Source organism: Diorhabda sublineata, chromosome X, assembly GCF_026230105.1.
Source record: "Diorhabda sublineata isolate icDioSubl1.1 chromosome X, icDioSubl1.1, whole genome shotgun sequence".
NCBI lineage: Eukaryota > Metazoa > Arthropoda > Insecta > Coleoptera > Chrysomelidae > Diorhabda > Diorhabda sublineata.
This window is the reverse complement of record NC_079485.1, coordinates 39384238-39409135: the sequence shown is the minus strand read 5'-3', so window position 1 is coordinate 39409135 and position 24898 is coordinate 39384238. Positions and strand designations below refer to the sequence as shown.

Genomic DNA, 24898 nt, shown 5'->3' with positions numbered 1-24898 from the left:
TTCGGAGGTTTGGCAAGCATTTTCTAATGAGATATTACACAAAATTCAAAAACTGGTTGCCTAGTAAAGTACCTTGCTAGTGATATTGTTTTCACCTTCATAAGTACTAACTTTTCTAATGATATATTCACCATATTTCGCCAGAGGTGTGCATACTTTTCGTCTATTATTATTTCAATGTTTTCGGATACTTTATGGTGTACAGATTTGGAATTGATTCAACATTTCATTACTAAAACAACACAGGTTTTACTAGGATTTGAATAAATAAAACTATTTTGTTTATCACCTAAAACTCGGTAGAATTCATTAAAAACTATATTTCAATTTTTACATGATATTCGGGGCAAAGAAGGTACAAATTCAGACAAATTATGACAAACAAGGTCTACTGTAGATGTTACCGACGTTCTGGCTTCTAAAAGGGAATTATTAATTATTGCGTGTTTCCAACAGACATGGAAAAGTTATTGTTACTTATTTATCAACTCATTTTGAAGAACGTTACCGTATATATTTCTAAAATCTTTGACATTTGAATTCCCGCACAATATAAGTTTTTCATTTTATACGATTTCGCTGATGGAACAAACCAATTTGTATATAATTTTGGAAAAGTAAAACATTTTGTGAATATTCAAATTCTCGTATAACCGGTGTTTGAATCGTCTTAATTTAAAGAGTGTTAGTACATGCGCAAAAATAAATGTTAAATTAGATGTGATCACTAGAGCTACATATGATCTGAAGATACGATCGTCGATAAGAGGATAGAAGAAATAGATTACCTTGAAAAGCACTAGGATCTGCGGGGTCATCAATGCCGCTACGCAGATCCGGAATAGGTACCATTACCGTCTGCAGGAGATTACGTTTATGCATCACACCGTGGGCATTACTCTGGGGCAAACCCTCTACGGCCACATCGGTAGGTTTTAAAAGGAATTCAATTGTAGTTAAAACGTAATTCATTCATTTCGACTACTCTTAATATCGATATAACAACGTTTTTAATAACACAGACTTCATATAAAAGATTTTTTTTATGAAATAATCTAGAATTCGGTTATTTTAAAAGTTACTGAATACTTGAAAAAAAGGGGATGAAAACAATTTTAAATATAAACGATTCGTTGACATTGAGAATAAAATTATTATAAGTTATAAATTTTTTTAACTAGCAAAAAGAATGTCAAGCGATATAAAAATGCCCCCAAATTATTTTTCCAATCAGTGTTAATTTTTAAGACATATATATATATCTGGAATTATAACCGAATCAACCTCTTTATACTAAATTACTTATTATATTCATTCAATTGTCCCGTTAACTATTTTATCCCGACTCTTTGTAAGTAGTACCTTTGCGACAATAAACAAATTGGAAAACGGAATTATGTTGAGTTTGAAAAGAGCTGGGAAGCATCGCCAGCAGTTTTTCTGATCTCCCAAAAAAAAAAAGTTGCAGAAACATATCCGATGAAGTTCAAAGAATTCAATTTGATGAGGGTAGCGAATTTAAAGAACATTTCACAATTTCGTAATAAAATAGAACTGAATTTGTTAAAATAATTCGGTATATTCAGATTGAAAATGTGTATTTTCGCTTCTGCATATTAATTGGAGCCTAATGATCCAATTTGTAGTACTCAGGTTTCTTAAAAACGCAAAGATACCCACATGATAGCATATCTCAAAAAATATATCTGGTAAACAAGATCTGAGGGCTATTTCGGATTTTGTATTTCCCTCTAATTGACTAATATTCACTAGTTATTGCTCCAAGATTATATAAAAACAAATGGCTTCAATCTATTGCAAGTATGGTTATTTATTTTTAGAGGGTGCAGATTTTGCTACATAGAGGACGAAACCTTTATTCATATAAATTGACATACATACATCGTTATTTATATATAAGAGATTTCTGAACAACGGTGACAATTAAAACGTAAAGCATGTGGCCAATGAAGGTTTGAACAACTAAAATAATGGCAATTTTTGGAATTTCTGAGATACTGCTTGCGAGACCTAAAATTTTGAAATTGCTAGGATCACTGATTTAACTTTCCGAAATTAATTTTTTAAGCTCATCAACAGTAATTAAAAACTTCGCTGCACTGCACTGAAACGATCCAGCCAAAAATTAACGATAATTTGTGTCGATATTTATTTTTAGTTGTATTTTTAGATACAAAAATTTAAATCTTGTGAAACACCCAGAATCGCAATTATTGATACATTTAATTTCATTCATAGTTTTATAGGAACCACCAAAAACAGCATTCTTATCAGTGCACCGGCTTGTTTTGACAGAAATTTCATTAAGTGCTCGTATACAAAAGTACCAAAAATTCTTAAAAAAAAGATTGTTTAAATATAGTTACGAAAGGTTTGAATTTTGTAATTATATTTATTTGAAACCCTACATTTTTTCCATCTGTTAATGACAGAATAAATTAACCATCTCCCGTTGTTTAAATAACACTACATAAAATTCTTTTAAATAAAGTCGGTGTTATATATTCATTCATCAAAAAAATAATAAATAATAATTTGTCATGCCATCTAAAAACTTCTCTTACCAATGTAATACCACCACCACATGATATTATGTTTATATCGTCCAATCACCAATAAAGCAAAGTAATATAAAAAGCAAAACTAAACACCAACAATAACAACAACGAAAAGCCGAAAAATCAACAGTAAAAGCAGGGAAACGTTTTACATTAACGCATGGGTAACGCGTAACCAACTGAAATCTAATGATGGCAATCTGTATTCAATGTGGAGTAATTTATTCAAATAAGAAACTCAATAATGACCCCGCTAGTCATATTCTGACAAAGGTCAGTCCAGGTTGTTGTGGATCAATAGTTCTTATCACAATCAGGTTATCAGAACAAAAATAATAATACAGTTCAAGTTTCATATGCTTCATTCGATTCGGCTAAATTTTGCTGAATATTAGGCAAACATAAAATTAAGGTTACAACGTCAAATTTATCGTATCGACATAGTTATTATTTAAACATTTATAGATAATATAAACTTAAAATCCTTATATTTTATCTATACAAATTGCAGATACATATGCTAGAAGACGCTACAAATCCCCTAACAACTCATAAGCTAGAAATTAAAATTGATTCAAGTAATGGATCACTTGTTACATTAGCAAGAGGAGGCTGATTCCCATCATTACTTTTTTCCCACCTGACGATGACTGAACAAGAGATTCCCGGATAGGGTATAAGGAGGACAGTTAAATGGCCTCCGAGGACACCCGATTTATTTCAATGAAAACATATAGAAATTGTTGTTTCTGAAACACAACCTGCTTATAGAGAAGTTTGAAAACAGACTCCATTGTTGGTACACAGGTTTGTCTGGTTCCAAACAAACCAATGAAGGTTTGTTTGGAAAAAATTAAACACGATTATAATATATGTATTCTTGTTATCAAAATATTGGAACGGTGCCACCTAAACTTCTCAGCATTTCCTATTAAAAGTAGAGGCAAGTTTACTTCTGTAATTTTATAACGATATTTTAATAGAAACTGTTCATTAAAAAATAATCTGGATACCATCGGAGAAGTATTTAAATATCCATTAAAATGATTTGCAATTTCCTTCCATTCCGTTTTAAGAGTAACATCTACCCCCCAGAATGCTACAAATATTCATTTAAAACTATTTACTAGAAAAAGACATTAAAGAAAAGACTTTCTCAAATTGATACCCCATAGAATATATTTTTAGATATAAACGAAATGGGGATGTTTACATAGCAAATTTTTTAATGAAGACGTAACATCTTGTTGAGAAATATATAGAACGATTCCTTCTAACTTAAAAAAAGGATAAAATACGTCAATAAATAAAAACTGAAAGTGTCAGGTGATTGATAATGGAGATATATTTACTTAGAGGTGTCAGTAATCCCCATCTCATTTTATAAGTATGAGAAATCTTCATATAATTCGTTTTAATTAGTCAATTTGTTGTAAACATAAAAATCATTCTCATTTATACATATAAATAAAAAAATTAATATGATCAAGAAATTTTGAAAAAAGTAATTTGTGAAGTAAAGTTGAATTTAATTAATTCGTGTAACGTTGCGCGTTGCAAAACATGGTGGTTCAATAATTGAGAACAATTATTTATTTAAATTGTTGTAGTTTATTTTGAAATAATTTTTATATCACCCTAATATAACATCATACCTCAGTGACGGAGAATTTCGAAAACAAAATTATTTGTTCCAAAATAAAATCTTTGGTTGGAAAGGAAGACATATAGCTCGAAGGGATAATTTAAGTTTTGGAAAGAGCCTGAAACTATATCATTGTTTTTAAGGTTTACATAAGATGAACTGACTATAAACTATCTAAATCGCAAGTAGCACTCAAAATCCGCGTAAAGATTCAGGACACTTCTATCATCCTATCAAAGAAAATTTGATTTAAAGAAATTTCAACTATTGGTCTGATAATGCCTTGATTTCTTTTTTTAATTGATAAGAAGTCATAAATTGCAAATGTCACCAGAGTGTCAGTTATAAAAATGACGAATATTTAATCAAAAACGCAAATATTAACAATTTGAATTTATTATTTACACACAACCTTCATTTACATATTAGAGATCCTAATGCAAAATGTCTCCATATTAAACAATATTCAATACAAATTTGGGAATAAAATGTAGTAGTTATTAAAATGTTTCAACTTGTCGATCGAGGAAAATATTCTAAAAATTGTGTGTAGTTTTCAACTGAATTATAGATTTCGTCATTGAAATATTAACAAACTGCACAAACTTAATTGAATATTTAATAACAATATTTCAAAATGTGATAAACCTAAAGGAGTTGTGCGATGTATAAATCGAATATTTATGTAGTCGGGATTCACGATTTTTCCATATTACAATAATTTCATATGTTCTGGGTGTTTCATTGATCATTGGAAATATTTCAACTAAAATATCAAGATTTACTCTAAATCCTGTAAAATGTGGTTTTGTACTAAGTTACGGATTGATTTATTTAAATATGTAAAAACTATTTGTGTTAGTTATTTTGAAATTATTTGACAAATCCTTGTCAGATTATGTACAATGCATTCTACTAAATTATATTAATAGCCATAATCTACGATACTGACGGAATTGTAATTTTAACACAATTTTTTCGTGTTTCCAATACTTTAAATGAGTGACGTAACGTTGATATCATTATTAATCGTGATATTTGCTGCACAATTACGTTGATTAAGTTGATCACATGTTAAACAATCAACAAAACAGTTGCCACTGCCTTTTTCCCTATAGGAGCAAGTTCGTCCATTGTAATCCACTGTTTTGACTGTTTTTTCGTTTGAAAAATAAACACCCTGTATATATTTGATAAGTGGTATTATTTTAGAGATACAAAAATGATAAGAGCTGAGAATATTTCAGGGTAAAAGATATAAATAGGCGTCATTTTTATCGAAAAACGTGAGATGTTTTTGAACATTATTTAACTTTTTCCATTTTAGTAAAGTTGTATAAAATTAGTCATTTCACGGAAACGTATTAATCTCACGTAGTATTCAATCCAAACGCCCGTCATTAAAGCACGCAAATGAATGTACACAATTTCGTAGTGTAACTCAGACTTCTATTAAAATGTATTTCGATAACCAATTCAGTTGCATACCAATTTTGTTTTTTTATTTTCCTTTCTGGGTTTTAGCAATAGGCAATAATGAAGGTCGTAATAGTCTGTGCACCTGTGCATACGTCACACATTCTTCACAGTATTCTCGTCTTTTTTGTCACCATACTGACAAAAGACATAAATAAAAACAATACTATAGCCTATCTGGGATGTGACATTTTAGGTAAAGTAAAACTGATTCATCTAAATTTTAATTAGATAGGAGAGTGCTTGAATTGCAGTTTTGAAAAGATCTTACCAACAGGACAACTTATTTCTAAACGGAATTGATTATTGATAATTACAGAAATGCGGAAATAAAAAGTGATGGTAAAAATTGAGAATGAAACAAAAAGAAAATATTAATGTTCCGGAAGAACTATTTTGTACTAAGTTCTGAGAGTTGAGAAAGCGAACTGTCGAGCTGGGAACATTTGTGACACAACAATAAAAACCCAAATAGGATAATTGGAAGATTATTTCACCAAATAAAGGGTAATTATACACTTTCACGGTCACCTGGTTTTTTGGCTCTAGAAAATCGAAAAATGGATGGATTTTAATGATCTTGGTCTCAAAATGTTCCATTTTACGGCGGATTTATAAAAAAAATTAGTAGAAATAGCTGGAATGAAAATTTCCCATAGTTTTACTGTTTTAAATCTTAAAAAAAAACGGTTTTGCAAAATAATCCTTTACAAAAAATTATCTCATTATCAGATAAAGTTCTTATATTTTTTTTTGTATTCTACATAAATTAATAAACAATTTAAAAAAAAATCCAAAAAGAATGATTTTTTCAGTTTTTATAGCTTAAAACGAAATCGATGAAAAACAATCAATTTTCGTGAATAGTTTCGTACTATATTCTTCAAGGTTAATAGTTTTTGGACCATTAAAAATCGAAAAATAGATAAATTTTATAATTTTGGTCTCAAAATGTTCCATTTTACGACGAATTTATGAAAAACACGGGGGTAGTGGCTGAATTTGCGGTTTTTAATAGTTTTAAACCTTAAATAGTAGAAAAACGGGTTTTTCTAAATAATCCGTTACGAAAATTTTTTCTCGTTATCAAATCAGTTTCAACTTCAAAATCTTCAATTCCTTTGATGTTCCAATTGACGCCTATTATTTAATTCCATTTTGGGAATCATCAATCTCATTGAAGATTTTGATGTCTTAAACTGATCTAAAAATCTTATTTTGGTCATCAATGTCATCATAAATTATTATAACATTGTTTGTATGGCATTGATACACTTTTGAGGTTCAAAATAAATTTTATAAGATCCATTTTTAACCTCAACTTTGTTAAAGCGGACGGAAACAACAAAATTGAAGTCAAAAATGGGCTTAGATTATATGTATAATGATATATTTGTAATCCGAATTTCAACTTCAAAGTTGTAATTGAAGACTTTGAATTTAAAAAAATATTTTAAATTCTGTCTCGGGGAGTTAACTATTGAGGGGTGGGTGTCGCGGGGGTTGGGGGGTTTTGCTGAAAGAGCAATTTATCGTTATCAAAATGCATAAATTCGAACATTCGTGTAATTGTGATTTTTATCTTTTTTTTAATAGAATACATTTTAGGCTGTATTTTTTGAAATATTTTTTTTTCAAAATATTCATTTTTTTATGTAAATTGCGAAAAAAAAATATACGAACTTGATTCCACGACGTCAGAAACAGTTACGAAGGATTATATGTAGAAAGTTATTTTTTTTGCATTTAAAGTCATGAAACTGTAAAAAATATTTATTTTTTTTTAATTTTCGTATTTTTTTTATAAATCCGCCGTAAAATGGAACATTTTGAGACCAAGATCATTAAAATCCATCCATTTTTCGATTTTCTAGAGCCAACCTAACCTAACCTAAACCAACCTAACCTAACCTAAACCAACCTCACCAAAAAACCAGGTGACAGCGAAAGTGTATAATTACCATAATTTTTTTAAAAGGATTATTTTGCAAAATCGTTTTTTTTTACGATTTAAAACAGTAAAACTATGAGAAATTTTCATTCCAGCTATTTCTACTAATTTTTTTTATAAATCCGCCGTAAAATGGAACATTTTGAGACCAAGATCATTAAAATCCATCCATTTTTCGATTTTCTAGAGCCAACCTAACCTAACCTAAACCAACCTAACCTAACCTAAACCAACCTCACCAAAAAACCAGGTGACCGCGAAAGTGTATAATTACCATAATTTTTTGAAAAGGATTATTTTGCAAAATCGTTTTTTTTACGATTTAAAACAGTAAAACTATCAGAAATTTTCATTCCAGCTATTTCTACTAATTTTTTTTATAAATCCGCCGTAAAATGGAACATTTTGAGACCAAGATCATTAAAATCCATCCATTTTTCGATTTTCTAGAGCCAACCTAACCTAACCTAAACCAACCTAACCTAACCTAAACCAACCTCACCAAAAAACCAGGTGACCGCGAAAGTGTATAATTACCATAATTTTTTGAAAAGGATTATTTTGCAAAATCGTTTTTTTTACGATTTAAAACAGTAAAACTATCAGAAATTTTCATTCCAGCTATTTCTACTAATTTTTTTTATAAATTCGCCGTAAAATGGAACATTTTGAGACCAAGATCATTAAAATCCATCCATTTTTCGATTTTCTAGAGCCAACCTAACCTAACCTAAACCAACCTAACCTAACCTAAACCAACCTCACCAAAAAACCAGGTGACCGCGAAAGTGTATAATTACCATAATTTTTTGAAAAGGATTATTTTGCAAAATCGTTTTTTTTTACGATTTAAAACAGTAAAACTATCAGAAATTTTCATTCCAGCTATTTCTACTAATTTTTTTTATAAATCCGCCGTAAAATGGAACATTTTGAGACCAAGATCATTAAAATCCATCCATTTTTCGATTTTCTAGAGCCAACCTAACCTAACCTAAACCAACCTAACCTAACCTAAACCAACCTCACCAAAAAACCAGGTGACCGCGAAAGTGTATAATTACCATAATTTTTTGAAAAGGATTATTTTGCAAAATCGTTTTTTTTACGATTTAAAACAGTAAAACTATCAGAAATTTTCATTCCAGCTATTTCTACTAATTTTTTTTATAAATTCGCCGTAAAATGGAACATTTTGAGACCAAGATCATTAAAATCCATCCATTTTTCGATTTTCTAGAGCCAACCTAACCTAACCTAAACCAACCTAACCTAACCTAAACCAACCTCACCAAAAAACCAGGTGACAGCGAAAGTGTATAATTACCATAATTTTTTTAAAAGGATTATTTTGCAAAATCGTTTTTTTTTACGATTTAAAACAGTAAAACTATGAGAAATTTTCATTCCAGCTATTTCTACTAATTTTTTTTATAAATCCGCCGTAAAATGGAACATTTTGAGACCAAGATCATTAAAATCCATCCATTTTTCGATTTTCTAGAGCCAACCTAACCTAACCTAAACCAACCTAACCTAACCTAAACCAACCTCACCAAAAAACCAGGTGACCGCGAAAGTGTATAATTACCATAATTTTTTGAAAAGGATTATTTTGCAAAATCGTTTTTTTTACGATTTAAAACAGTAAAACTATCAGAAATTTTCATTCCAGCTATTTCTACTAATTTTTTTTATAAATCCGCCGTAAAATGGAACATTTTGAGACCAAGATCATTAAAATCCATCCATTTTTCGATTTTCTAGAGCCAACCTAACCTAACCTAAACCAACCTAACCTAACCTAAACCAACCTCACCAAAAAACCAGGTGACCGCGAAAGTGTATAATTACCATAATTTTTTGAAAAGGATTATTTTGCAAAATCGTTTTTTTTACGATTTAAAACAGTAAAACTATCAGAAATTTTCATTCCAGCTATTTCTACTAATTTTTTTTATAAATTCGCCGTAAAATGGAACATTTTGAGACCAAGATCATTAAAATCCATCCATTTTTCGATTTTCTAGAGCCAACCTAACCTAACCTAAACCAACCTAACCTAACCTAAACCAACCTCACCAAAAAACCAGGTGACCGCGAAAGTGTATAATTACCATAATTTTTTGAAAAGGATTATTTTGCAAAATCGTTTTTTTTTACGATTTAAAACAGTAAAACTATCAGAAATTTTCATTCCAGCTATTTCTACTAATTTTTTTTATAAATCCGCCGTAAAATGGAACATTTTGAGACCAAGATCATTAAAATCCATCCATTTTTCGATTTTCTAGAGCCAACCTAACCTAACCTAAACCAACCTAACCTAACCTAAACCAACCTCACCAAAAAACCAGGTGACCGCGAAAGTGTATAATTACCATAATTTTTTGAAAAGGATTATTTTGCAAAATCGTTTTTTTTACGATTTAAAACAGTAAAACTATCAGAAATTTTCATTCCAGCTATTTCTACTAATTTTTTTTATAAATTCGCCGTAAAATGGAACATTTTGAGACCAAGATCATTAAAATCCATCCATTTTTCGATTTTCTAGAGCCAACCTAACCTAACCTAAACCAACCTATCCTAACCTAAACCAACCTCACCAAAAAACCAGGTGACCGCGAAAGTGTATAATTACCATAATTTTTTGAAAAGGATTATTTTGCAAAATCGTTTTTTTTACGATTTAAAACAGTAAAACTATCAGAAATTTTCATTCCAGCTATTTCTACTAATTTTTTTTATAAATCCGCCGTAAAATGGAACATTTTGAGACCAAGATCATTAAAATCCATCCATTTTTCGATTTTCTAGAGCCAACCTAACCTAAACTAAACCAACCTAACCTAACCTAAACCAACCTCACCAAAAAACCAGGTGACCGCGAAAGTGTATAATTACCATAATTTTTTGAAAAGGATTATTTTGCAAAATCGTTTTTTTTTACGATTTAAAACAGTAAAACTATGAGAAATTTTCATTCCAGCTATTTCTACTAATTTTTTTTATAAATTCGCCGTAAAATGGAACATTTTGAGACCAAGATCATTAAAATCCATCCATTTTTCGATTTTCTAGAGCCAAAAAACCAGGTGGCCGCGAAATTACCAAATAAAGCTATGAAATGCTGAGAATAGTATAAAATAAGTAGAGTTTCTATGAAGCTGATATTCCATTTTATATTTCAAATAAATTTTTTGATTTCGTTGTGAAAAGTAATAACAAACCTCTTGATCGATTCGTCCAATCATGATCGTTCACTAAATTTACATTTAGAATATGAGATCACTTTTAACTCATACACATTCAACGCAATTTGCCAGTTGAACTCGATTCAACACAGAACCACTCGCGAACTAAGCATCTACGTATATCAGATTTCAAGTTAAAAAATTTATCGGAATACGCAATTGTATACAACATATCCAACCAAGAAAGTTATTTAAATGTGAGTAAAATTGAATTAAAAATACTTTCAAGCATTCTTTTTTTACACCAAATAGCAGCTCGTGCTATTTGGCGTATACCCATTTATTTATTAATGATCTTAAAAAAGTTCTAATTAGCAACTATATAACAATAATAACTAATTAAGTATATGTATGAAGGTCACGAGAATACAACCAATATTACTTGAAACGCCAGAGAGTTAGAAAGAGAGAGAAATTAGTTAATATTTTTTGTATGAAAGGTTCCTACCATATAATTAATTAATAGTTTACATATATAGCCAATTTAATTCCTGTAAATCTAGCTTTGGCCAGCAGTGTTATTTATTGAGGTGCCCAGTATTTAGACACAAAAAAATAATGTATATTCCCCCTTACCATCTCCGCTTAGGACCCAATAATTTATTTCTACTAAGCCACATGGACGTACGCGTAGCTAGGCTAGAAAAATAATTTTTTTGCTTAGGTTTGACGAAACCGAGTCACAACCATAGTCTAGTCAAAACGCAATATTAACTCCTCTAAATACTAAATTGAATACTAAGACAATCTGAAAGAAGAGGGCTGATCCCTTTGCTCCGCCCCTGATCCTATTACAATAAAAAATGTGCGCTGAGAACTCATTATATTTTTCACTTTTGTCCCGCCGTCGATGTTGTTAAGTGCGTGACTAGGTACGTTATTCAGATTCAAAACTTTTCTTGTACCGCTTCACGTAATTTTAAAATTAAATTGAATAATTGAGCACCTAAAATTGTGGTTCCCTTTTGCAAGTAATCGATTGTAGTTTGTATCTTGGTTTTTTTCTACTCCTTAATCTACATTTTGGTCTCTACTCCACAGTTATGGATTCTGTGTGTCAATCGTGGTAACCATCGTTTAAAAGATTTTTCATATTCAAATTGACAGTAAGTATATTATGTACCACCTGGTACGAGACCACTATCTTTGTTTAGTAGTCATTCGTCGATTTTTTCAACATTTTCGTGTGAAATAGTGGCACATTTAAATTTACGATGTCTTATTTTCACTATGTCTACTGCATAATTTCCTAATGTATCCACCAAACCTTTGGGAGTGTGCGTTGGACTATTTGAAACGCAAATATTTAATAATCGCGCGTTGCTCATCACAATCCATTTTCATATAGGGATTCGACTCGTATCAAACTTGGGCTTCCACTGTAGGCACGCATCGATAGCTTCAGACTTTTCAGTTTATAGCGAGAGATAAATAATTGTTTTGATTTATAAATGCATAAGAGGCGGAGCTAGGGGATCAATCTAGGTATTCTTGAAATTTGATTCCCCCCGACTTTTTAAAACTGCGATTTTGGGATAAAAACCATAATTAATTTAATAATGGCACTTTACTTGAAAAATATTTTCATATATTTTTATGAGATTCATTAATTTATACATTTGGGTTTATAATAGGGTATTCGACAAATTTTGAAAATCTGGTTCAACCCATATCTATACCTCTAGATTGACATTCATAATTATTATAATAATTTTACAATTTCATCATAAAATTTCAAATACTTGTATGTACATTGAAATCACCTGAAAAACTATTTATTCACGCGGGTACAACTTGCTAGTAGCGATCCAGGGACTTCAATTTATATTTGTTTAAATTGTTATTTATATTTTTCTAAATTTATGCTACATATTTTGTAACTGCAAAAAAATAAAATTACTGGTGCACTGATAGCCAAAACAAGGAGAATTAAATAGCTATAATCGGACCACATTTGGCCGTTCACTGTTTAGTGACGACACTCGCAGTTGATCGCGTGAAAAAATTTTTAAATTTAATCAATTTCTTTTATTAAATATTATAGTTTGTAATAAATAATGAGGAAAAAAAATGTTTGTTTCAGGAATTTTTGAGACCTATGGCGATGAATGAAAATCGATATGAATTTATTTTCCACCGTTGTCAAATACCCCATTTTCCTTATTGCATTAATTTGAATTGGATTTTGACACATTTGTTTAATATAGAGCCATTTTTATACACTTCAACCTCGTGTGTGGTAACTGATTTGTTAAAAAAAATTAATTCTAAGATTGTTATAAACAAAAATCTTGTTGTTTTGTTTTACTTGCTTCCTGAATCCATAAAAAAATCTCGCATATATTGAGTTTCTCAGTCTTTTTCAGTCATTTTCACATACAAAAAAATGATAAATAAACTGGATGGCTTATATATCTAAGAATAAACAATTTTCCTCGTTTTATTCACAGGCATTTAGTAAAAAACTCAGTCAACCAAAACTTTTTGAGAAATATACAGGAAATTTTGAAAGCTGGTAAAAAATTAATATAATTTTTGAACGATTGTATCGAGGGAAATATTTTTCACGAGATATCAAAACTAGACATTATTTCAAGTTATCAGTCGCTTTCACCGGAAGTTATATGAAGGCGGTTTGATGGAAGAGCGACTTTTACTACGAAAAAACATTTCAATTTTCAGCATAAACTCCTTTTAACTGAAACAACTTAACCCAGCAAGTTTCCAATTTCGTCAAATTATCGAAAAATAATCTTTCGGAAGTTCTGCAAAATACGATTTGTTTTGGTCAGTATCTTCTTCATGTATCTGAAATTATTTTCCACCAAGCCATGATTTTTAATTTTGGGAATAGAAAGTAATCGGAAGGAGGCAGATCAGGTGAATATTGCGGATGAGGGAATGGATCGTAACATAATTTGGCTAATTTTTGTCCGTTTTTTCTCAAATTTGGCATCAAAAAATGTCAGCAAATCATTATAATACTGGCAAAATATTTATTTTCGATTTTTCTATTTCTGTTTCTGCTGCTAACGAGCTAGTTTCTCGATGAAATCCACTGTTTTGACTGTGTTTTTGTTATGGGCTCTAATCGGGTACCAAATTTTCATTTATTGACTTATCGACGGAAAAACTTTCGATTTTTTAAATCATTTCTGAAGTAATGTAAAAACATTCTAACATTCTTGGATGTTCAGCATCATCAGCGTCCATATGATTACTTTCAAAAGTAGATAACCACTCACAAATTATTCCATGGGACTGAGCACTTCCAGGTTATTAATTATGTAACTTTTCATCAGTTTATTCCATTCAATTTCCACGTTAGAAATATATTAATATATCCGCCAAATTTACGTAAAATTGTGCCGTCAACTTTTGAAAAGTCACTTTTCCATCAAACGGCCCTGGTATAGACTTAGCTGAAGATATTGTTGATGATTGAGGAGAAAGGTAGCAGATAATTGTTTTATCCATTGTCATATAGGGAAAATCCTTTTTTTTTTTCGCTTCTTAACACTCCCAAGTATGGTTTAGAATCATCAACGCATCAATACACTTTTTTGAAAGGATGTGAGCAAACGTGGTACACAACTTTCTGGAGTGATGCATGTCTTTAAATCGAATCATTTATTTTTTATTGATATTTTTCTAATAAAAACTTTCACATACTAATCATAATCATAAAAATTTAATGTTTGCAAACCATTAACGTGTTTTAGAAGACATGCACTTTCTATGCAAATATTACTTTAAAAATTCAGCTGCATCGTTACGTTTCAGACGAGAAACGACCAATATTCAAAACATACTTTCGACAAACAACAACAACAACAACGAGAAGAAGAAAAACGAAAGCGTTTTGCAAAACATAACAAAAACAAAGCTAACACAAAATAGACAAAAAGCACAATGTATTAATGGGTTGATTATATATAAAAAAATACTTACCGGTGCTATATTTGTCCATTCCAGGATATCGGACACATTTGGCCGGATTTATTTCCATCACATTGAAAAGATCGGCTATAAAGACTAGAAGATTTTGTTTCATAGATCTGAAAGAAGAAAAATCCAATACGTCATTTAAATTGTCCTGTTATTGTATTACTCCGATTGGAAAACAAAAAAATTAAAACTTCCCTAAAAGTTCCCTCCCGGTTTTTTATGGAAATGAGAGGGATATAATGAAAAAGTTTCTTTATTTGTTACAGAGTGTAAAAACTGATACACATAATTTTGTAATAGGTCAGACTATTAAATAACGAGACTGGTGATTTGAAATATTTCAATTTCATATTCCTTTCAATGCAGATTTGACCTTTGGGAAGAAATAGAAGTCGCACGGTGCAACATCCGGCGAATAAAGTGGATGGTCTAACAATGGGATGTTTTACTTGGATAGAAACCTCTTGACGAACAATGCGAAATGAGTTGGCGCGTTGTCCTGATGAAAAATTTAGGACTTTAGCTACCACAATTCGGGTTGTTTTCGAGTTCCGTAAAAATATTTGTCAACAGTTATATTGACAAAACCAATCACCATTGCTTTGAATTTTGATTTGTTAATTTTCGCTTTTTTGGCTTTTGATAAAATTGTACTATTCCAGTGCATAGATTGGGGAGTTGTTGTAGGGTCATAGGTAAAAAACCAAGATTCGTCACACGTTATTACCTTTTCTAATAAGTTTCAATGGTATTCATAATGTTAATAAATGTTTTTTCGAGCTTCTTGTTGTTCCAATGTGAGGATTTTAGGCACTTTTCGCACGTTAAAATTTTCATGTACAATTTGCCGCACACATTCTTTGTCAATTTCCATAGATTCAGCAATCGCAAGTATACTTAGCCGACGTGGAAGGGCGTCGCTAACGTGAATCATCTTCTTGTCCATCGTGAAAACACTTAAACCACTTAAGAATAACTAGACGCGACAAACATTTATTGTCATACAATTGTTTCAGCTTCAGTTTTCCTCAGTTTCATGTGGCAGACACGGTAGATATCACATTCTGAAGGAGTAGGCGCATGCGTATTTTTTCTGTAGCAGCGTTACTCAATGGTCACATCTCGTAGAAAATTTATACTTTAGACTTAGTGTTATCGGTCAATAATAATTAAAATGTCATATTCACCATACAACTTTTAAAAAAGAGTGATATTTATTTTAGATAAACTTTTCCTCAAATATTATTCTTCTGTCTCCAATTATTTACTTTAAGTATTTCCTTGTTTATCTTCACCCCTTTGCATTAGTTTTTAGTGGTAGGTCATCATCACCACCTCGTCCAGTTTACGATTTGTCTTTAGACAAGATGTAACAAGATGAAACAAAAAATGTTGTGAAAGAATGAACATATCAACGCTTGTTGGTATCAGTCTTCGAATAACAGAACATCTATCTCATTGGAAATCATGATCTCAAACAAAATCTAGAATGCCTCCAAGTGTACATACAAGTAGTTACTCATATATGTCTACGAGCTGTATTGCATTGCTCAGTTTTTGAAAAAATATTAACCGATCAAATCCATCAACACCGTTTCATTGGATATTTATCAGTCATATTTAAATCTGATATGTTATATACTTTTCCAACTAATTATTTCCCCGGATATCATAGTATTTATAATACAAATATAATACGAAAATTTGATGAAATATTATATCGACTCACTCTCTCATATAAGTTACGTCCTCTGGCATGAGATGGAAGATAGAGGCTGATAGACACCTGCAACAGAAATCTTGTACTAGTTGAAGATTGTAGATGCTATCTTGAACGGATGGAACATGGGATATTCTAATATCGGTCCAATTCAATTCATCGGGGCAGTAATATGCAATGAGGGCCGCTAATCCTACCCCGTCACACAAGTCTTTTAGCTCTCTCAATTTTGGAAATTCGGGCACTTTCAATTTTTCTCCCTGCACAAGGAAAATATGAAAATTAAAAATGAAATGATGCCGTTTAAACTTACACTCACTTCTCCCCCGTTTGATATTGTACTAACTTCTTGTTCTATTCTCATACGTAATGCATCACAAGCGTGGGATACCCAGAGTAATAATTGGTCTACAGCGTTGTCTGATATAGTTGGAGCTGAAGTTTTACCGTGATTAAACCTGTGGACAGCAGAAATAATCCGATCCACTGTCACTACTTCTTTCGTATATAGGCTCATTATCATTTCTATAACAGCCATATGAGCAGACTGAAAAAGATTTTATTTTGTTAAATGTTGAATTTCAGGTGAATTTTTTAAAAGCATATCTCGCTCAACTACATGTCCAGAAACAGTTTTCCACCATTTCAATTTGACGCAATTAATACTTAAAAACTTTTATATTGGTGGAGAATGAACTTATTGAAAACCTCAGGGATTCCTACCAGCAATGAGGATGATTGTAAATGATGTTATGACTTATGCAAGTTCTAATATTCGCAAATCCACCATCTTTTCACAAATATAAAAAAAATATAGTAGTTTGCTGGATTGTAGAAAACTATAATAATATTTTGTTTCATTTCAACACATCTTGGACACTTGCTAGACCGATCCGCTTCCAGTTTAAAGCAATTTATTTACATTTGCAATGTAAATTCTGATTCTATACATATAAAAGGATCATGTGAGTGAAATTTCTAGGTAGTAACAAAATATCTTATTCACATTCATGTTATCTCTTGGTATTACAGAAAAATCTCGTATTACTTAACATGAAATTTAAATACATATATGATAGTCAACGAATTTCTGCTTACCATACGAAGAGGATTTGTCTGGATTAACGTCGTCTCCGTAAGCTGCCCATCCTCATTACCAAAAACTCCTTTCCTAGATAATGTTTGTAAAATGGCCAGATGATTGAGGTTATGATAATTGGGATCCGAATAAATGTTGCCGAGGGCCAAGCAGTAAATATCGGCATTCGCTAGACCCCCGGCAATTTGGGGTTTTAAATGTTCTTGATTCTGAAAAATACATACTTATTAAATAAATCGAGAGCAATCTGATATTAATTTCACTTCATATAAATCATTTTAGAATTATTTGGCTAATACATATACTACATGATGGGACATTTAAACCAATTACAAGAATATTTTTATCCCGTATGTTCATACCCAGTCAGCCAACGAACGTTATTCAATAGCCGGGATACTTGGGTTGAGTTAATCATTCATTAAACAAATTTGTATACCAGGTGACTTTCACCTAATCTCATTAGAGGTTAAAAATAGTGTAGTTAACTAGCTACGAAACCCTGTTTCTTTAGGGAAAGAGGGGTGGTAGAAGAATAGCCGAAATTTCTTTGCAGCTGATTTTGCAGGCGTCACTTATAAATGGTCAGTTTCAAACTAGACTTATAGTGAACGTGTAAATATTTTGCGAGCACTGTATGCATTTTTTGCTTGTTACAGTTGTTATACTTTGTATGTTTATAAGGGAATAATAAATATTTCAATGAATTATTGGGGGACGATTCTGCTTTCGAGTATTATCGCAGTTATATTAATAATTTATTCTACTTTATATAATATTTCTGTTTTAGTGGAAGAATGTGTGATCGAGGTTGAGGCATATGAGGATGATAATGAATCAATTGAAAGCATTCCGACTAGTGGCGAATCATCACAACCGACAACATTCACTGTCACAAATAACACTATTTAGTTTAAAACTTCAAAAATTCAAATATTTTTCGACGTTCTGGACAACATACTCGTATGAGTGTAGAAACTATCGATTAGTGAAACATTCCCTGTTACGGATGATGAAATTGTTACACCAACAAGTAAGTAACAACGACAAAATCTTATGAAACAGCAATTGTCGTGGAAGAATTTAAATATTCAAGAGTTCTACGCATTCTTCGGAATCCTCATAACGTGCAGGTGCAATTGATTGGAATATAGATGATTTAACAGATACCTATGTGGAAGTGAACTTCTTATTTATTATACCAAGCTGCTATGAACTTCGATAGTTTTTGTTTTATTGTTTTTTTGCATATTTTCATATTATACATGGTTTTTTATACTTGATTTAGTCATATTACTCGATTTGTACCTACCCTAAGAAAGAAGATAAAGTAGCACCCATCCGCAGAATCTGGACATGTTGAATGTCAATTTATCTGCGCTTTATAAACCAAGTAAAGTGTGAAATTAAAGTATGATGGTTATGTTACGCAGAAAGTTCATATTCAAAGGTAAACTTTACATCAACTGGTCGCGAAATAAATAAAGGTGAAATAGTAAAATATTTAGCCGCACTATATAAAGAATCGAGGAATTTTTCTACTACTCAAACTATAGCAAATAATTCATTTATCTAGAAACTATAAAAAGTAAGATATTTCTGTGAACATGTTCAGATCGCGAAGAATTATTTAGTCTAGTTCTTATGTTTCTAAATATCATCATCTTATATGATGCACTCAGATACATAAAAACAAAAAGGAAATTGTTTATGATTATAATAAAACGAGAACTGGAGTCGCCAGTCATATCAGTTACTCAATTAAATAAAGAATTATGACAAATTTCACCACTTGGATTTATGCCTATAGGAAACCAACAAATTCCACCAGCAGGTTGGTCCGGTTGGTCTCCTCAATATTGTTATAGGATCATGTTATATTTATTATCAGGGGGTTTATAAAAAATGTGAAGGGTTTAATAAAACAGTTTGTAATGAACGGCGGCTATATTTGGTTTAAATTTGACTTTCGCGTGATTTCTATCAGTTTGAAAATGAAACGAAGTATTTTTGAATTAATTAAACTGAATGCCTTGGAGTTCGCAAATTTACTTTTCTCACCTCGTGATCCCGATAAAATGGGTCCTTCAAATTTTCCGGAATTTTGTTGTTGAACGCTTTGGAAAGAAGCCATTTCATGGACGCCTTTTGCTTAGCCTGTAACAAAAAAGAAACATAATTAAATGAATGGAAAATAGATAACAACATCACAATTAATAATCTATTTTTAATTTATCAAATGAATGAGCAAACAGTTATGTTAATTTGATTCTTGAAGATGAACGAACACGGATATCTTGAAAATATTGGAAGCACGCTATAGATCAGTGTCTTACTGCTGGATCCAAGACTACAGCAAAAACTAAACGTGACTGAATTCTTTGAAGATAACTAGTAACCACTTTTATGCAAGATGGACTTCGGTTAATACGAACCTGTATCCAAACAGCAATAAAGTTTTAGTTGTGAATTAGGGGCCATCTATAAATTACGTCTCAAGAGTTTTAGGACTTTTGAACTCCTACTTCCGTCGTTGTCACATTTTTATAATCCTCCATCCTGATGTGACGTAACACATTTTTTAAATTTATGCTCGTATTTAAAAATAATCAGCTATTTTCATTTTTCACTTAGATTTCTATTGAATAATCTAAAAACTAAACATTAAGTCCTATTCTTCAGATAACAAAAAAACAAACGACACTAGTGTACAAACAATAGAAGACTAAGTAATTTAATTAGTAGTAGTATGGCACAAAATTTTTGACCCCTCTGCCCCTTGTCACGCATTGTCACCTTTTGGTGATACCCTCGCTCCCAATTAAAATGTGACGTAATATATGGATGACCCCTTATGGTTTGACCTAACCTAACCGAATCAAAAATAGAAATAATGCTGTAGCATATGAAGTCCTTTCAGTCCTTTCCAGCATCAGATCAAAGAAATGATTAATGTTTTATGTTTCTACTAACTTTTATAAAAAGCACTGTCAAGGTTAACATGAACATTATCTGCACTGTTTTCTTCGAAAGAACATTTTCAGTCGTCTTTTAAAGCAGAAAAAAACAAGAAACGATATTTTCTCATTAGGAACAATGGATGAGTCGTGGATCCATCACTATTATCACCAAATCAGTGGTTCACATACGTCAAAAAAATTCAAGTTTCAACTTTCCACAGGAAAACGTATTTTGAGATGTTGAAAGCGTAATTTTTGTAGAAAAAGGTGCAATTACAGGTTCTTCTTATGCCAATTTAGTTCAAAAATTACATGACCGACAAAAGAAAGCCTCGGGGACTACGTACATAAAGGTGTTTCTTGCATTAGAATAACGTAAAGTCACAAGTCATCAGTTAAGCATCTGCCATACTATCCAGCTTTTGCTCCTAACGATTTATGTTATTTTCAAAACTTATGACGAATGAGAATGTGTTAACCTGGAGATTATATTCAAAAATAAAATATCTGCCCATTTATTATTGCAATTGAGTTAGTGGTACAACAAAGGGATAAGTTCTAAGTAATGTGAACGTCTTTGATGAGGTTGCATTTGTAATTCTTTCCGAGTACTTACTGAAATTACAGATATGAGTATTTACGTGACAACATTAATAACAAGTAGTTACGAATAAAATCATTGTGATAAGTACGAAGCAAATTATGTCATCTTGTGAGAGAGATGAAAGAATTATTAGACAAAATATCGATTCGATGAATGTTGGATTCGTTAAAATTTTACAGCTCTCGTTGGAACTTCTATCAAGAGGCGCTTCCGTAATTAACCTAGAAATATTATATGTTCTCGATAAAAGATAAAATAAAATTGAAAATTCACGGAGATTATCCATTCTATATTAAAAAGTTTGATGACTACTTCATACTAAAACCATGTAGAAACCATATGAACGGAACAAAGATTGAAATTATACAAAACTGTTTTTAACTAGGCTTGAAGTTGAAGTTGAAAGCTGAAAATAACCATCGATTTAATGGTTAGAAATTTATTTTATCTTTAATTTGAGCCAAGCCTGTAGTGCAGATATTACAGAAAACACGTTTTGTTGATCGTAAAAGGCTTAGTTAACAGAAAGTCAGTACTGTATTCGATATTTTAAAGAGATTATTAAATGTAAAACATTAGGGTGTAGTTGCTTCACGTTCTTCAGTAGAAATTCAGTGAAAAATATAAATATAGTCAAATATTATTTTACTACTTCAGTTTATTTGATTTCCACTGACACCACTGAAAAAGAATTTTGCGAGATATTCATCGAGTAGAAATATAGTTTCTTAGTAGACTTATTTACAATTTTTTCATATTATTTTACCAGATCGAGAACATAACGAGTTTTTTGCGTTGATCCTTTCTATAACAAAGGTATCATCATACAGTCTAATCAAAGGTTGAGTAACATCGATGTAGTTCTAAGGTCATTACATACTGGAGGAAAGCAACCAACTCTGGGATGTTTACGTATTTGTTGTTGTGGACTCCCTTGATGAACGTTAAGTCCAACTTCAGCCCGTTGTTTGATACATTATAAATGCTTTCTATGAAATGTAATTTCATTCTTATACTACATTTATTTTTTATTTTTGCTACAAAAGTACTTTTTAGAGTATTTCCGCAGCTGGGTGTAGCTATTAAATATGTTTATGAGTAACACTTAATGCGATAAAACAATTCCAAATCTTTCTACAATGATACTTAGTATATCGATTAAAAATTAACTAATTTTAGATTTACAACACCTTTTGATATAGTGTTTCTTATCGATATGCTTGTTAACTTATAACCTAATGATGATATTAAAACCATAGTACCGGTTGGATGGTTATTATGACAGATTCGAGGCGCTATTCAATAATTAATATTTGTAGAGGTACTGTACTATCGATTCAAATTATCAGGTATACTTATGATTCTGTATTCAACACGTTAATCCGAAATTCTTGCTCAATTTCAATGATTTCAATGAAGATTTCCCTCATGTGCCAAAGAAATTGCAACGGTATGAAGACTGTAGCGTTTGTTTTTATCGTTGACGAAAGCGGATTTTTTTGCCAAATAATGGAAGATGTCAAAAACTGACATTCAATGTTATTGAGTGATAGGGTATTAAGAAGTTGAAAGTTTTCAGGTCATTATGTGGAATAGTTTTATTTTTATAAACAACTCTATTGACATTTTCCGTAGAAAAATTTTATTACAAAAATGTCTTCAAAGAATTCTGCATCAAATCACGATTATATTTGATAGGAGGTCGTGCCTTTTTGTAAGGAAAGGATGTACGTTCTTGGTGAAAAGACTGATGCTCTAAAACCAATAGATATTTTGAAAGACTGGGAGTTCAATATTAACATTGTATTGTCAAAACACTGTGAAATGTTAGCACTAAATCATTGATGAATCCATTTGGTGACTTAAGTTCAAATCGTGCCGAGATGCCAAAAATGCTAGGCGAAAACAACTACAGCTAGAGCCAGAAAAAAGAAAATAAAACTTAGTTTTATTCATTCTATCTAACGAGATAGGCAGGCATGGTGGAGAAGGTCCAAAAAAATCTATTTTAAAGAAGCTACTAACCTATTGCATTTAACAATTATTATTTTGATGCGCAATTAGCTTCGAAAAAAGTACTTGATAGATAATATGCATTTACAAAATAATTGTCAAAATTCACCTACTTTTAGTCCAAAATTATTATCAAAAATAAAACCTATGAAGGATTGAAAAAATTTGGTTCCATTCTAATAATTACCTCAGTAAGGCATCAATACAATTTAGAGGATTAAGTTCATCGTTATTTAATCAAATATTTTTTCATAAATAACTTTTTTATGATTTAGTAAACAGTGACAACGAACTTTGACGTAATTTTTATGTATGTAGTGAACTCCACTAACAATGTTCGATTGCTCATAACGTATTCTAGCCATAATAGGAATCTAAATTTCCGTTCAATTTCATTATAATTCACATCAATTATGTGTTGTAATAATTAATCAACTATTGTTTTTGGTTTTCATACTTCTAGTGGACAAATTAATCGTTCATTGATTCAAAGATTTTAATTTTCAGTTTAACGTGCCTCGACAGCACATAAACAAAAAATATAAAAATTATACATAAATTATATGTGAATTACGAGGATGGTCTCAAAAGTACCTGGCCTAGAGATGGCGGTAGTACTTGAAAAATACCACTGTATTAAAAATTACACAATCTATACAGCATATGTTTCAAGTTTGAAGACGCCTCGTTGTTTAGTATTTATTTGGCAACCATCATCAAGATTCTGTGAATTTGTAAACATGGAAAAAATTGATCATCGTTATGTGATACAATACTTTTATTTGAAAGACTTTAGCCCAACCAATATAAAAGATGAACTAGATTCCACTCTGGTTAAGACTCCTCCTTCGTTATCAACGGTAAAGTGTTGGATAGCAGAGTTTAAACAAGGCCGTACGACCTGCGAAGACCAGCATAGCAGTGGTCAACCAAATGAGGTGACTACTTCGGAAATATTAAAAAAAATTCACAAAGCAGTACTGGATAATCGTTGACTGAAAGTGCGAGAGCTAGCAGGCATAGTAGTGCGGTACATCGCATATTAACTGAAAATTTGGCATGAGAGAGTTGTGCGGAAGATGGGTGCCGAATTTTTGCGCCATTTCATAATCATGGATGAAACGTAGATCCATCACTTCAAACCCGAAAGAAATGAACAATCAAAACATTGAATTGAAAAGGAAGAACCGGCTCCAAAGAAAGCTAATACCGTTCTATCTGCCGGCAATGTCATGGCGTCGATTTTTTAGGATGCGCGTGGGATAATTTTTATCGACTACTTTGGAAAAGAAAAAACTATCAACGGCGAGTATTATGCGAATTTATTGCAATGTTTGAGCGAAGAAATCAAATAAAAACGGCCGCATTTGGCTAAGAAGAAAATGTTGTTTCATCAAGGCAATGCACCAGCTCTGTTATTGCAATGACCCAAATTAATGATTTAAATTTTTGATTTGCTACCTCATGCACCCTATTCGCCAGATTTAGACTCCTTCGATTATTTTCTGTTCTCGGACTTAGAAAAATTGCTCAGTGGTCAAAGATTTTGCAACACCTTGAAGAGGTGATGTCGGCGTTAATGGCTATTATGAAGAGCTGGACGATTCTTTTTAAAAAAAGGGTAACGAACTTATTGGTTATCACTA

The 24898-nt window shown here is 31.3% G+C and overlaps 1 protein-coding gene and 1 long non-coding RNA gene across 18 annotated transcripts in view; one reads left to right on the top strand and one right to left on the bottom strand.

Annotated features, from left to right (window-relative positions):
• The window catches only part of LOC130451862 (patronin), a 91731-nt gene that overhangs the window by 30840 nt on the left and 35993 nt on the right, over nucleotides 1-24898 (bottom strand). For 7 of the 17 annotated variants that reach the window (XM_056791196.1, XM_056791201.1, XM_056791202.1 and 4 more), the window contains exons 2-7: nucleotides 19737-19832; nucleotides 17675-17884; nucleotides 16890-17123; nucleotides 16586-16836; nucleotides 14860-14966; nucleotides 789-914 (exon numbers count right to left, since the gene is read on the bottom strand). In XM_056791196.1, the coding sequence (XP_056647174.1) occupies nucleotides 789-914; nucleotides 14860-14966; nucleotides 16586-16836; nucleotides 16890-17123; nucleotides 17675-17884; nucleotides 19737-19832 (1024 nt within the window). The remainder of the gene's footprint in view (nucleotides 1-788; nucleotides 915-14859; nucleotides 14967-16585; nucleotides 16837-16889; nucleotides 17124-17674; nucleotides 17885-19736; nucleotides 19833-24898) is intronic. The other 10 variants (XM_056791204.1, XM_056791215.1, XM_056791216.1 and 7 more) reach the window with 3 other exon arrangements.
• The window catches only part of LOC130451863 (uncharacterized), a 30646-nt gene continuing 16494 nt past the window's right edge, over nucleotides 10747-24898 (top strand). Inside the window, exons 1-2 of the long non-coding RNA XR_008910801.1 lie at nucleotides 10747-11105; nucleotides 18466-18708. This is a non-coding gene — a long non-coding RNA (uncharacterized LOC130451863). The remainder of the gene's footprint in view (nucleotides 11106-18465; nucleotides 18709-24898) is intronic.